The sequence below is a fragment of the Zonotrichia leucophrys genome, chromosome 3 (assembly GCF_028769735.1).
Source record: "Zonotrichia leucophrys gambelii isolate GWCS_2022_RI chromosome 3, RI_Zleu_2.0, whole genome shotgun sequence".
Classification (NCBI taxonomy): domain Eukaryota; kingdom Metazoa; phylum Chordata; class Aves; order Passeriformes; family Passerellidae; genus Zonotrichia; species Zonotrichia leucophrys.
In genome coordinates this window covers 76,872,892-76,888,802 of record NC_088172.1, presented here as the reverse complement: position 1 = coordinate 76,888,802, position 15,911 = coordinate 76,872,892, and the positions used below count along the sequence as shown (strand labels likewise).

The window sequence follows — 15,911 nt, the reverse complement described above, 5'->3', positions numbered from 1 at the left end:
TTTGTTATCCTATAGTTCCAGCTGGGGACTTACCTGAATCACAGTTGGTCAGGGTATAAACTGTATCAGTAAAATATGTTCTATGATTTAACAGTTTTATGTGCTCCTGTTATTAATATGCTAACCTAATTTCCCTTCATATTATGATTTTGGAATAGAAAATGATAGAATATTTCTGTAACATACTCAAAAAATGGAAATGTAGTTTAATGGCTTCGTTAGCAGTCTGGCTACTTACCTGGTGCAAAGGTAATTGGAATTCTCTCTTCTCTCTCATTTTTTTAAATTTCTCTTCCAGGAATCTATATCAACCTGCAGATTTGCACAGCGAGTTGCTCTTATTAAGAATGAAGCAGTTCTTAATGAAGAAATTGACCCCAGATTGGTGAGAACTGTCTGGGCACAGAGGGAAGGAGTTTGCCTGGCTTAAGTTTTATTAATCAATAGCATTCAAATTGATGTTGGGGATTTTATACTGAAAAGTGCCATTAAATTGTTTTCCGATGCAAGCTCCAACTTTTTTCTTTAAAATAACTGCCACTTTAACTTTTTTTCTTTTGGACACAATTATAATTAAGTGGATCTTTATCAAATCAAAGGCTTTCTCAACTCTTAAAGCATCTGAGGAGAAATGGTCACTTTCATTTTCATTTTAGTGTTGTTTTTTTTAGTGTGATAATTCCTAAATCATAATCACAGACCATTGGATGGTTCTAAAACTCTAAGAACATACCAATTAGCTTGCTAATCACTTGATGAAGGCACACAACTGCACTGAAACAATTTGTGTATTAAAAAGCTGAAAAATATACCAAGTCCTTCATTGAAATTGATTCAAGGAACATTTTAGATGGGAACAAAGGACTTTGTGAAGTTACCATTAAGAAAAAAAGAGGGAAACAAGCAAAGGAGACAGAAATAGCTAATTATGTAACTAATGATTTTATTCATTGTTACTTGATGGTAATTAGCATACTTCAGTTATTGTTAATAACTATGCTTTTATTTTTTTCTTGTCTCTTCTTCTTCACTTTCAAAGGGAATAGATCATCCTTGTCAGGTTTTCAGCTGGTTTCCTTTGTCATTATTATTATTTATTTTATTTTTCCTTGCAAGTAAATTCTAATAGCAATAGTACCACAGAGTTAAAAAAAGGCCAAAAAACCCCAATAAGCATTGCACAACTTCTTAATTTCTATCTGTCTGTTTTCTTTTCTTTTATACATAGACTTTCTAGTAGCAAATCATGCAAAACATTTCTTCCATGGCCACAGAAAGCTTTGATTGAGGTAAAGCATATGCAGGCTCCTGAACATTTACTACATCCTGTGGAGCTATACTCCCCAAGTTTGGAATGTCTTGCTCTGCAGGATCATTTAGCAAGTGAAGCAAAAGTGGACACATGAGAGTTAGAAAACCATCCCCTCTTGTGGAAAAAGCAGGGGAACACGAGTACCTTGGATTTATATGGCCCTGTGCTCATTGTGGAATTTGTTGCCCATCTTAAGTGTATTCCCAGGGTGCAACTCTATTATTCAAAGTGCTGGACTTAAGATCTTTTTCATAAAAATTAATTTTTATTGTAATAAGATAACATTAATTTTATGAAAAATCAAAACACAATTTATTGTCAGTATCTATCATCTGTGAGTCGAATGCATGCTTTATAAAAGGTGTTCACAATACCTCTTGGTGGATCTGAGTTAAGTCAGATTATTGTGTAAACTTTATTCTTCATAATGGAGAATTCCTGACTTTTTATCTTAATGAGAAAATGAATTTGTACCTGTTATACTTTTAAGTGACTCATCTTTGAACCTCTCTCACTCATGGCTAAAGGACATAATTTAAACTGAAAATTGACGTCTTGAATTAAACCTCATCTCTTCTGGTGTTCATGTAAAAATAGAAATGAAGTTATTTGCCTTCTGTAGATTTTTGTTTGTCTTAATAAGACTTGAAAATGAATCTTCTATCCATATCCTGAAATTGGGATTTCTGTTGTTGTGAGATTGAAGTTTATCATCCTAATAAATTTGAACATTGAACAGAGATCTTACTGTGATTCAGCTGTTTTAATTTTCTTGACTCACCAGCTGGCACAAACTATATCAGAGTGTGGCACCAAAATGGGGCAACGTAAAATTAGGGTAAAATGTTTGGCCTGCAACATTCTCTAAGTGTTCTTGCAGCTTCTCTAATTAACAGTCATAATTTTAATAGGCTATTAAATAAAATATTTTAGACTTTCATACTTCATTCTAAAAACAACCCTATACACTGTAGGTTTAGAGTTAAAAGAAGTAATCATATGCACATTTAAAATAATTGAGTTTTCAAAGTAAAATCTTAGGAAGTTATGATTTAACCATTAAAAGAAATAGAAATGTTTGAAGGAGTTTTAACATCCAGCGAAAATATGTGTCATTGATTTCAACAATCTCATCACTGGAAAGTGCATGCAATCAAAATGATTAATTTTCCTTTAAAACATTCTTCTCTTGGAAAGTTATTTTGCACATGGAATCAGTGTATGCAAATCCACCTAAAAATACCACTGGCCTACTGATACATTTGAGCCATATAAAGAGAGACTTCATTAAATAATCAACCATTAAGTGTCCAAGAATGCACTCATTCATGTCTTAGACTTAGGTATATGCGCATTGCTCTGCTTTGTAGAATTTGGCTTTGAGAGTTTAATGATTAGTAAAATTTGGTTTTATGCAGGCATTTATTCCCAAAGTACAGATTCTGACAATGACTTCCTAGAATTTAAAAATCTAGTTAAGTTTTCCATGTAATGTTATCACATTACTATTCATTAATACCATTTAATTTCATTATGTTGCTTCGTGCCATCAGTTTGTTGTTAGCAACTGATGCATCCTACAAGTATAGCATGCAATAATTTTAATAATAGCAAAATGTCACATGAAAAAGAAAAAAAGGTAAGATTAAAATTATGATATTGCTTGGAAATTTCTGTTTCTATAAGAGAAAGCAAAAAAATTGCTTTTGTTGTATAGTTGTCCTTACTCTAACAAAAGTGTCAGTTCTTAAATGTGTTTTCATTATTACGAGGCAAAACTAATGAGTCAGAAAAACTCCTTTTTTTTATTCCTATGTCAAATAATATTTCTCTTTTGCAAAATATCTTTTGAGCTCTTTCTGTACAGCCAAGTCTTCTAACACAAGAATTTACTGAATTTGGAAGACTTTTCTTGGGTTTATAAATGGAAAAAGAGGGAAAAAAATGCTTGGTGTATTTAAGGTATTTTGACAGTTTTTAAAAAAGACATCTTGTTTAAAAAAAGAGAAAACTAAAGTATATTTACCTAAACTAGACCTTCTACTGAAAAAATCATAAACTAACTATTAATTTGTTGGTGATGCTGGGTTTATGTCTTGCTGTTTGTAGATGATTATCCAGCTGAAAAAGGAGATCCAGGATTTGAAAGATGAGTTGGCACTGGTGACTGGCAAGCGAAGAACATCAGAGCTTTCCCAAGAAGAGCTACTTCAGTAATGTCTTACATTGTTCTCATTTTCTTCTTTTATTATTATACTTTTCATCAGTTTCTTTATTGGCATAAATATTTAAATTCATCTCAGAGTTTTAAGCTTCCTTGAGTGAATAATAAAGTGGAGTTAGGTGCCAGTTTAGAATGGCAGATTTCCATGAAAAGCTCTGTGAGGCTGCTGGCTCATGTTTTTGCAGCCTCAGCATCGAGGAAGTGAAGTAAACGCAAAGGATGGGAATGCCTGTCAAATGCCAGGCAAAAAGAAGTGTTGTATAATAGGGCAGAATGAAAAACAGTCTCTCTCAAAACTGGATGTGCAATCTGAGTAGATTTCAAAAAATATTCTTGTGCTAAGATGTATCCTGCTGCAGCATTAGTTTGATATAAACCAAAAGAAATCTCACATTTCGGATCCACGATTAGTCAGTGTCTTGAAAGCCAAATATTCTTTTTTTTTTAAGCTGAACATTCTGTTGAAATATACTATTAATTCATGTAAATATTGTAACATTCTGTAGCTTTTGGTAACAGATCAGTACAGCATATAGAAACTTTCTAAATATGATGTTTTTACTCAGGTCTAAATGTTCACAATAACTGAATTCAATTTCTAGGCTTGAAAAATTGATTCTGTAGTATGGACCTATTTAATTACTGTACCTGAAGTCTATAAAGAAAGAACTACCTAATTTTGTTTGATTAGGATGTTAACAGTAACAAAATTGAAGCTGTAGGAATATTTAGTCTTTAATTTCTCAAGGGTCTGCTCCAGAAGACAACTGCCAGTGCTAGCAATTTCCCCTGACACATACGAGAGTCTGGAGACATGAGGACAAGCTGCTACCTTGAACCTTGAATTTCTCATGTAGATTGTTCTCATTATTGATCATTTACATCAGCAGTTATCAGTATATTCTCCTAACCAGAAATGTCCCAGCAGGTCCTATGGAGTTTATATGTATTTATCATCTGCCCAAACATGAGTATCAAATGCACAAATAACATTGCAGAGTAACATGAGATGTGACCTAGACTAGCCATAGAAAGAAAAGCATCTTTCTTTTTCATTATATGTGGAATTAAATGCCCTTATTAGTTAGCTTCTTTTTACCCTGGCAAAAGGGTAAAAATAAACCTTTTTAATCTTCAAAAGATGACAGACTTTCAGTGATTTTATTGAGACATACTTAAATAATTTATGTTAGTTTAAATAAGTGCTTTCATAGCATAATTGTAAAAATCTGTCACATTAATTTTCCACTGTGATCTTGTTTGCTGCTTACTTTGTATAGAGAAACTTGGGTTTTGAAAATCATATGAGTTTTCTAAGACCACAGTCACAAATCTTATTTGCTAAGATTTTTTATCTTTTTGCCATGGAAATGGCAGTCTTATAAATAGGAATAGGTTATAAATAGTAATGGATTAATGGTTTATTAAATTTAGCATTATGATTATGCAAAGGAAAAGTAGGAGTGTACCATCTGCATAAAATTGCACTGTAACAGACCTCTGGGAGGCCTGATTTCAGAATTGTGACTAAAAAGCATATTAGTTTTATGTTTTTCCTTTTTATCTATGTAGCACAATATATAGTGCATTACGCTATCAGAAAAGGTTTCTTCTAGGCTCATAACAAGGAATTTTGCATCCCATTGCTCCAGAAAGAAGCAGGGTGCAGCCTTTTATGAGTTTCTACCTGTATTAAGTCGCGCAATGAGAAATAACTTTCAAGGACCTCAGCTACGCTAGGTCAATGCAAAATTTTAAGGTTTCTAAATTTATCATTTCTTTATATTTATTTAGGGTCATGTAGCACATGTATTCATTGTTTCAAAATTAAGTTCTTTCTTGGAACAAATGCTGTGGAATTAAAATATGGAGCAGCAGTTAAGTACTGCTGACTGGGATATAATAATTTTCCTGAGGATCAATACTAAACAAGAAGGGCCTCAAACAATTAACCTCATCAATCATCAGTGCCATATAATAACATTTTTCAGGGATTGTTTTCTTAATATGTTTTTAAGTGAAAAAAAGGAAAATTGGATATATAGAGTTGTTCAAACAGACAGGCAAGGAGAGTGTTAGAGAATTACTGTCACATACATGAGTCAGACTGGCTTGTTGGTATTTGGGCTGCAGTTGAATGGAATGCTGAAAGCTAAGTCAATCTTTTCTAGAACAATTCAAGGGAAGGAAAATACCAAATGTCAGTGTTTATGAGTTTTGCATTTGTCTGTGTTCATGCAAACAGAGTGCAGATAAACAGCTGATGCAGCTCAAACACCCAAATGAAAATATAATGAAATGATAGTATAAAAAGCCATTACTTCAATGAAAGTATCTTTTTGTGGTTTTGAACATTTATGCTTTTTGAGCTTACTTTCATATGGCAATAACATTTGTGACCATGCTGATTTACATGTCTGAGCTTGAGGTCCATAAATGTTCTGAGCATTTATGACAATCAGCAGATAGAATCTAAATGTTCTGTCTCCAGTTAGAGTCTATCAACACATAACAGCAAATCTCCATGACAGTTCTGTTTATTGGGACTGGCCATCTGAGCTTGGAGCTGCTCATTATCTGGAGAGTTTGTACACATTAAAGAATAAATATACAAGTGAGTAGTCCAAACAGAACTATGGACCTGGATGATGGCTGATAAAATCATGATTGACTATTACTGGAAAATGTCTATGTTGGGATTTACATCTGGTTTTGCATCTATAATGAAACCTAAATAATATTATTTATCAGGAGCCATACAGATCAGTTTGTTATGACAGGGAGAAGAAGAAAAGAAACATTGTAAAGGTGATAATGCAACATACTCTGTTGTGCTTTATTTCAAGTGGCCACCCAAGAATGATTTTAAAGCACTAGTATTGCAGGGAGTTATTTTATTATTATTGTTTTTATTGTTGATGTTTTTCTTTAATGTCAGAGAGGAAACTGTAATTAAGGTCATTATGGATTTCAAATCCCACTTAGACATTTTTGCTGAGTTAAAATATCTTCTGTTTAAACTTAAATAAACTATATCTCATTGTGTCTGTGTATATATCTATGTAAATAATTCAAGTTTATATAGTTATTTGCCAAATTCTTAGACTTTGACTGAAGTCTAATTGTGGTTAATTTTATTGCAAATACCTGACTAGTAAGGAGAACTGTTACAAAGGATAGTCTTATAAAAAATGGATATGTTTTAATACTTTTTTTGATTCATCATATGTATTTTAACAGAGATCACAGCAAAACTAATCTGCGGAGACTATTCTGATCCTGGGTTGGTTTTTTTTAATTCTTTGATGCTGAGCACTGATGGTCAAAGGTACAAAACATGTCAGTGAGAAACTCCATGCACTGAGTACACATTTATTGTTTTTGTCCCACACAATACTTTATCTCAGGCACTTTTCAGTAGAAGACAGATGCCAAAATGAAACCAAGCCCAGTAGTATGTGTGTAGATCCAATATTTTTTAGTCTAACACAATGCTTATGGTATTGTATAGGTTTTTTTGCTCTCTACATATGTTGCAGGAATTAGGTGTTAGTGATTACCCAGGAAACAAGTGTTAATAATAGGTGAAAATGATATTTTGTATATTTCTTGACTTACTAAGTCAAGAAATGCTGAACATTTCTCATAACAATGAGCTTCATTCTACTTGTTTACATTCAGAGCATTCCAAAGGAAATTGATGGGCTACTCAATGCAGTTGGAATTGCTAAATATTTGCAGGTAGCCTATGAATAAGCTGATTTTCATTCTTTATTGTTTTTTCCCTCAAAAATCAAAATTCTTCAGGGATTTATTTTAATTTTTTTTTCATTTAATGGAAGGAAAAAATCTGTCAAATAGGCTTTCCTCATAATTGCTACAATGTCACGCTACTATTCACTAACTTTAAAACAAAATGGAAAACTAATGCTCTTGACTTTTGGAAATGGTAAAGTATAATATGATGCACCTTATCAGTTGTGTGACTAAAGCTACAGCTCTCTGGAATTCAGAATTCTGTGTTAAATGGTGAGCACTTGCATTACTGTGTCATATTTTTCATTTGATTAGTTTGTTCTCATAAATGTTAAACATAAATCAATTCTTCTGCTCTCATTTTGTTTATCTAAAAAGCAAAGCTTAAAAATTTCAGCTAGACTACATAAGTGGTTCAGAATGTACTTCATAAAATGCTTCCAAAATCTGAATTGCTTGCTTTGGATCTTGTCTTCTATTTCCTCAGCAGTAAAAGGCTGATCTAAATATTTCTTTGAGCTGAAGAATTAGTTTCATATTTAAGGGGAAAAATGTAGAAAAGGAGCTCTTTGAACTATTTTTAAAAAGTAGAAAATAACATCCTACATCCCAAATACAAGGAAATTGTACTCTTTCAGGTTTCAGCATTATGGTTTAGAATAAAATTAAATTACCTTCAAATGATTTTTTTTGTGAGTAATATGCCAAAAGTAAAAGGGAAAGTCCTTTTTGTTTGAATAATTTGCAATTTATTTTAATAATATAAATGAGCTCACTAGCAATTTTCAGTATGTGCCCAGAAAGTCAGGATTTCAAATCAATGTCTTATGTTCCAGAGAACCCACGCTTCCAGAGTTTTGCCAGCTGGAAATCTCTGAGAACAGGCCCGGAAGTACTGGCTTAGCGCTTTAATTTATTAATAACTTTACCTTATTTCTTTGAGATACATATGTTATTACAGACACTTCTATTTTTTACTTCAACAGTCATATATATTGTTCATGTTACTCAAATCCTGGAGATCTCATTACTTCTGTCTTACATTTGTTCTGTTTCAACATAGTGACATCTGTATGCTATCATAGTATTAACAATATTGCACTGTTGTACAATATAGACCTTTAACAGTTACTCAGTTAAGCTCTTGAACAAATGGCTTCTTTTACAAAGCTGAGCAAATGTTCTTATTTGCTGATGTCAGTGTTCAATTTCATTTGCAAGGTGGAAGAAATAAAGACATATCACCTTGCCTTTTGGCAACACACTTTTGCAGACTATAGATGTAGAAGTTAGCAGATTGACCGACATGAACTGTGTAGGCAGTATTCAAGAGAAAACAAGCTACCTTAGCTATAAAGTAGTCTTAAGATGTCTCATGTTAACTCAGATTCCTAATGCATGCAGCTAAGCTATGTGCTTAAATTGTAAATAATTTTCTGTGATCCTGCTTTTTGTTCCAAGGCCCCTGAAAGAAGGGGAAAAAAATCTTATTTAAACTGATCACTTTTTACATTGAAACTATTCAGAGACAATAAACTGTAAAGTTCTTTTCAAAGGATAGCAAGTTTGTTTCAGCATGGGGGTGGGAGGGAAGTAGATGATCGACTGTGTCCTGCTTTTTAGTGTTCAAAATTATACCAGTCATCTAATGTTATATGGTTTCAACAGTAATAGTGTAATAAACACATTAATGAGTTGTATGGAGAAAACATAACATAGCTTCCATTGATTATTTATATGTTTGAAAAAATCTTGGAGCAAATTTTCAAGTATATATGACCAAATGTGATCATAGAAGCTTTTGGAATCTCACTGAAATTCACTGAATATTTGGTCATGTGCATTCTTCTGAAGGTACCACTAAATATCTGTTTGCATATTTTGGAACTTTGAATACTTTTTGGTAGTTTTTTTCTTTTGAGTTTGTAAGTAATAGCCTGTAAGTGATACTTTACAGAGTTTTTTTAACTACTTCTGTCTTCTAAACTGTAAGATTATCTTGGTGTTCATCCATATGAGTACTTTTGGCTTCTTTGAATTTCTATTATGCTTGTCCTATGTAATTTCATTTTATTTCAAGTTCTTCCTACTTTGTGGATATTTTGATTTTTTAAAATTTTGATTAAAAAAAGGTTGGTTTTCTCTTGCTACTTTTATATATACTCCAGTGATTAGAACATAACTACTGTTATGGCCACAATTATTAGCTGGCAGTGAGTAGCATTCCTTTCTGTATGCGCTTTTGGATTGTTTTTATAAAGTGCTGTTGAAGAAGGAAATCATCTACTCAGCAAGCTACTTGACATGTTTCTTCTCTGAAAAAAAAAATTTGCATGTGTAGAATTAAAGGCAGTAGGCACCTTTTTCTCTCATAAACCAGCCTTGGTCTTTTGATTGTCCAGTCCAAACTACCCCTTTTCTTACTGATACAAAGATTTAGAGCTGTGTGCATTTCATCATTGAAATGAATGCTTTTCAACTGTGTAGAAACTCGTCTTACATCTGTTTGCCACATGGTAGCCCTCTAATTCAGAAGAATCTCCTATAATATGTAGTTGTTAGAGCACTATATAGATATTTTTCAAAACTGTGTAAATCTTCCAGTCTGCAGAAGCGTAAGACACTCAAAGGCTTACTGCTCTTACTTACTACCCTGGTCTAAGACTGAACCAAATCAATGCAGCCTATACCAGGGCTATGATAATAGAACTATTCTATGAAATATCAACTGAAGTAATTGTACAAAGGCTTATTTAACTGCTTTCACTATTTACATGAATTATTATTATTTCACCCAGGAGTTAGCACACTTTTGTTAAATGAGGGGTTAAGCAGTAATTTCTGGACACAGCATACAGAATTATCCTCTATATATGTCAGTTAAGCTGTCAAATGTACTACCTGTCAGCAATGTATACCAGCTCTTCTCTGGGCAAGCTGGGTGTATTCTGTGTACTTTTACCTTCTGTCATTTCATTCACAACTATGCCTGGAAATACCTTTCCTGTTTTCCCTATCTCACATAGCATTATTCATAGAATCCACTACTTTGAATCTCCATGGTCTTCCCATGCTGATGCACACTTGAAGCTGATTTAGATTCAAGTTAGCTGTTCTTAAATGTAATAGTCATTCTTCTTCCACTGTCATGCATGTTTTAGATCAATGAATTCGTAAAACTTTTAGAGATGTGGCATTCCTAATTAAACAATATAGACATTATTATTAAACTTAAAAATAATTTTTGGAATTAATATATTTTAAAACAAATTGATACCAATTATGTTACCAATAGGAAAACTATTGCAAAGTCAAGGTAAACAAACGTGTTTAATTAAAATGAACTCTCTAATTGCCACAAGTTCTTCATTAGCTGCCTTGTTAGCAGCCTAGTTTTCATAAACTTAGATTTTTGCTCATGACAGAGTTCACAACTGACACACAAAATTAATTGTTATTTAAGTGGACTTAATTTTGATACATAACATACAGTGTCAGTGATCAGGGGTTAAAAGGCAAGTTCTCTCAGGAATGAATCATGGCACATAAAGCAAGGTCAAAACAAGTCCTTCCAAATCTGTGTTTTGAGACTATGCATCCTGCAAGCTATTGAGATCTCCAGACTTTAAAAACTTACTCCGTTGGCTGGAAGTGCTTTTCTGATGCATTTCAGCTGTGTAATTTGCACCCTGGTTCATCCAAACAAGTGACTGATTCAGAAGCAGATTTTTAGAAAAAATATAGGTGCGTGTTATTTAATGAATGGGTAGAAGTGAAGTAGTACAGTGCTCAGTTAATCATTCTGAAGTTGTGCTATCAGAAAAATTGCATGGAATCTGAAGTAATGTGGGTAGAAAAGTTTTGTGATTTATGTGCAGTCTAATCAGCAAGCATTCTTCATTAAAGAAGAATTTCTGAAGGGTGGAAAGTAACAGAAGAGAAATAAAGTTGATAATGTAAAAGCTGTTTCTGAGCTGCAGTGCAGTGTGTGTTTACATTATTCGCAAAAGAAAAGATATAAAGAGGGGAAGGCTCCACCAAGAACTTGGGCCTGATTTACAGTCACTAATGAAAGAGCACTGTTAGTTTAACACGTTTCCATCCCAACTGTTTATGACTGTTCTACTGTGAGTTTTCTTCCAAGCATCAGCACAAGGACTTGTGCTTGACACAGCTTGTGGTTTCACATTTTGTTATCATGATTCAAACCTGCCTGGATCAGCACTGTAATACTTTTCTTTTTGTACTAGGCCCTTAATATTTTCTTTTGTACTGGCCCTTAATATGTAAAGGGCCACTATCAAAATTAGTTTTAAATTAATCTTGCAAATCACTTAATACTGTTCCCTTGACATTGACTTTAAAACTTTTGTGCATGTGTCTAATCTTTTGCTCCTGTTTGGGGTTTTGTTGTTTGGTTTTGGGTCTTTTTCTGATGAGCACTGAGAAAGAAAGACCCATTCTTTGTTTATTGCTGTTTTTCACAGAAAATTAGTTTTTGTTTCATACTTCCCTGTTCTTCATCCTTCTGAGAATTTCTGTTGGGAAAACTATTCTTTCTGATACAGCAGGGTTCTGGCAATAGTCTTCAGCATACCCTTACTCTTATTAATGTAAGTTAGGCCTGCTGTTCTCAGGGCAAACATTGCAGTAGAAAAGGAACAGAAATCTATTAAAAATAACCTTGGATGCTCCATTTACTTTAATAACATCAAACCATATTTACTGCTCTGTAGTTTACCTTACAGCATACAAGAGAAAAGAGAAAAAAGGGAGTCACTTTGCATGCCCATGAGTTATGAGACTTCTTCATATGATACTTATTTTCCTGTCATGTAAAATTAACAGTGATTGTCCAAGTTCCAGTTTTGATTCTGGAATTCTGCATGAAAACATTTTTTAGAGCCTTACTAAGCTAAAACTAATGAAGAATGCAGCATCTGGCTTGCTAATGTTATTAACTACAACAAATGAAAGATTATTAGTTTAATATTTGCTTACACACACAGAAATTGACTTTTTAGGATTTCTAAAATATACTTTTAGGTTTGGGGATTTTTTTTTAATACTGGTTTAATACTTTCAATGTAAGTATCTTGTGGCTAGGTACTTCTATTTCAGATAAATGGAGCCTTTTCTGATACAACTCACCAGCATAACAAAATCCCTTCAAATTTAAATAAATTGACCATCTTATGTTAGAAGAGTACCAAATACATATATATATATATATATATATACATATCGCATATTTCCACTGAAGCAGTTAAGTGTAACAAGTAAGCAATTCAGTTATTTTCAATTCAGTGTTTGTACCTAGCTCCATGATTAGGTTTCTATTGAATTTCAGTTAATTAAACAGCTTCCATCATAGTTTATTCCTATCAATCTGGCTTTAAAAGCAGAACAGTGTGAATTCATAGCTATAAGTATTTTTTTTATAAGGGTCTCTCCAGTGTATACAAAATTCTTGATGTTGATCTTCAGATGATAGTACAGAAAGCATTTCTTTATCTGGTTTTCTGCCTCAGTGAGTGATAGGTATTGTTACAAGGTTTTTGGTGTAATTTCATTACTAGGACTTTGTCTTGAATTTTAATCGGGGGACTTTTTTTGCTATCAATTGATACCTTCCTTGCAAAGCTCATTTTGTAAGTTATAACAGAGAAATAGAATGTCAAAACAGGAATTTATTTCTTCTGTAGTCCATCTTTCATATAACAGGGAGGTCCAGGACTGCTGTAGTGCTGCTCTCCAAAAATACAGTCAAGAAAGGAAAACATAATATCATACTGTAAGCAGGAGGGTTCACATATATTCAATGTTATGGAAAGTGGTTTTGGTATGTTTGTTAGTTGATTTTTTTTCTTCTTGATTTTAGCTGGTTTTCATTATATGCTTGAACCAAAGCATTTAAACATTTTTTCCTTCCCTCTAGTTTATGAGTTACCTTGGCATTCTCAATCATTTTATAGAACCTATGTATATGATTTTTCTAAATTATTTTCCAATTGACTTTTGACAATTTGTGTAACGGGGAAATCAAGGTTCAGCCTGGGTTGTTTTGGGGAGAGGAAAATCTCAGTCACATGCTTAAAAATTTTTCAAACATGATATGTACTCTGTGTCCAGCATGCTCTTTCCTTTGGCAATTTCATTATCAAAACACCCTTCTTTGGGCAGCTTTATTTTATAATTTCTGTTTTGAGAGAACATAAAACTATTGGCCATTATTCTCAGCATAAAAGCATAAGTTAATAAAAGAATTAATTGCTCAGGTCTTTTTGAAAGAAACTCTAGTTCACAGCTCTTACAGAAAACAGGACATACTGACTGACTAGGTGTATGGTCTTAGGACTGAGCCACAATAGATGACTAAAAATACTTTATTTCCTATGCCTTTTTTATTCTACTATGACTGAGTAAAAAATGAACCTTTAGAAAAAGACTATTTTTATTTTACCTCATTATTTCATATTGCCTTTGTTCTGCCACTTACCCATATCTCTGAGTAGATCAGTAAAGGAAGATTTGCTAGAAAGTTCTCAGGGCTTCTTTTTCTCTATGAGTTTCTTGCTACTCTTGAACAGCTGGATGCTACTTTGCTCAGTGTTGGGATGTTTAATCTGTTCTGGTTCAATTCTTGCTGACATTTTCTTGCAAAAGTCTTTGGTTTGAGAAAAACAGATCAATATGCATTCTCCTTGTAGAAAGCTAAGGATCAAACATAGGTGACTATTTCAGAAGATGCTATTATTGCTAAGGAGAATGGTATTATCCATCTCTTGAAAGTAACAGAATGAAAAAGGAAATCTATTTTGGCTCTCCTTTATTTTCAAAAAGGTTTTTCTCACTGTCTCTATTGGAGGATGACTACAGTTTGTGCATGGTTTTGACCAAAAAAATTGTTCTAGGCTTGTAACTGTAGGTGCCCTAAATGAATTTCATAGATCTTTTACAGCCCTATTTTATATAATTCTGTGCTCTAGTTTTCATTTATTCTATATATTTAATTTTATGGAATATTTAGAGAAAAATAGTAAACTGATTTTGTCAGGAATATGAGAAATAAAAAGGATACTCCTCTTGTAAATTCTGTTGTCATTTGTTTTTGTGCCACCTACCAAACAGATATACCTTGTCTAATATATCTTAGGAAAAGGTAAATGTACAGTCAGTATTCCTTTTTTATGCTTATTCTCACCTGTATTTTTTCCCTTGCCCTGTGATTCTTCATTGTCTCCTTGAAAAATCTTGTAAATATTTCTGAAAATGAAGTAGCATTGTCTACTTTTAATTTATAAAACTGAAGATCTGAACTGTATAAATTCATTTGTTGTTTTGACGGTCTTTGAGCTGCTGAATCAGTTAAACAAAAGATGGTTCAGTTTACTAAGATCTACTCATTGAGAAGAGAATCTTCAAGTTGCCTCTGCATTGCATTGTTTAAATAAACGTTTGTTTATTGCTTCAATTTTCTGGAAGAAGTCCTATAATGTCCAGTGTGTTGCCAGACTTTGTGTTTATTTTAGAAAGAGTTCTGGTTGGTGTTTTTTACATGGAAACCTCAAAGAGTGAGAGAGGCAGTGATTTCTTTTGCTAGAAGTCATGGAGTTTTGCATGGCTGGTTTTCTTTTATTTATTTATTTTAATTTTTGTTTTATCCATAGCATTTAGACTTGGATGGTCTTTTCCTCATCTTGTTCTCAGTCTTAACAATGAAATATTGAACATTTATCTAAAAATTTAGTGACTATCTAGGTTTTCCTACAACTAAGAAAGAGGCTGAATTTGTTTATAACTTCAGATTTACACTGTGCTATTTTTGATTTGACTCAGTCTTTTGGTGCTTAGATCTCTTTTGGCTTTTATGTACTACTTGGAAATCAAAACATGAATTATATTATTGTGATTTTTCAAGAATTCAGAAAAGGTAACATGAGAGAGAGGAAATAACAGTTTATATCTATAACTACAGCTTGTCTAGTTTGCTACACTTAACAAATGAACCTTGACTCTTGACTGCAATAATAATTTCAAAAAATTGAACATTATGTTTCAGGAATTATATATTCTTTATCTTTCCCTAGAAATATTTTCACATTATAGTAATTGTAATTGCAAGTCATGGCAATTTTTTATGATTGATTCCCATAGCCCAAATCTGTTGTAATCTGAGTATGGGTAAATCCCGGGCAACCAGATAATCTTTGAAAGGTTAAAACATCTCCCTCATAATTTCTAGTTGAAGATAAAGGCCCATTTGTGTAGATGACTTCATACAGTCAGTCTAGACAATCTGATTATCAAAAACCATTTTTTAGTTATTTCCTCTTACTTACTGAAACCAATAAGGTGCTTAAGACAGTGAAAAATACTGACTCTGTGTAATCACAATCATATTCTCATTAAAAGTATAAATGCCTCTTTTTTCACAGTGCTTACACAAATACCTGCCTCCATGGATGAAGGATTAATTCTCCTGCTGTTTGTGCTTAGTGTGTCTGCAGAGAGCATGAGTAGCTCTGTGCTATTGGCTTCTGTTTTGTTGTACTCTTAATGCTGTGAAAAATCATGTAGCAATAATTAAAATTTTGGGTTATTTTACTGAGTAAATTT

The 15,911-nt window shown here is 32.9% G+C and overlaps 1 protein-coding gene across 1 annotated transcript in view; it reads left to right on the top strand.

Moving 5' to 3' along the window:
• The window catches only part of KIF6 (kinesin family member 6), a 172,759-nt gene that overhangs the window by 61,062 nt on the left and 95,786 nt on the right, over positions 1-15,911 (top strand). The window contains exons 10-11 of the mRNA XM_064708913.1: positions 299-385; positions 3,422-3,525. Of these exons, the coding sequence (XP_064564983.1) occupies positions 299-385; positions 3,422-3,525 (191 nt within the window). The remainder of the gene's footprint in view (positions 1-298; positions 386-3,421; positions 3,526-15,911) is intronic.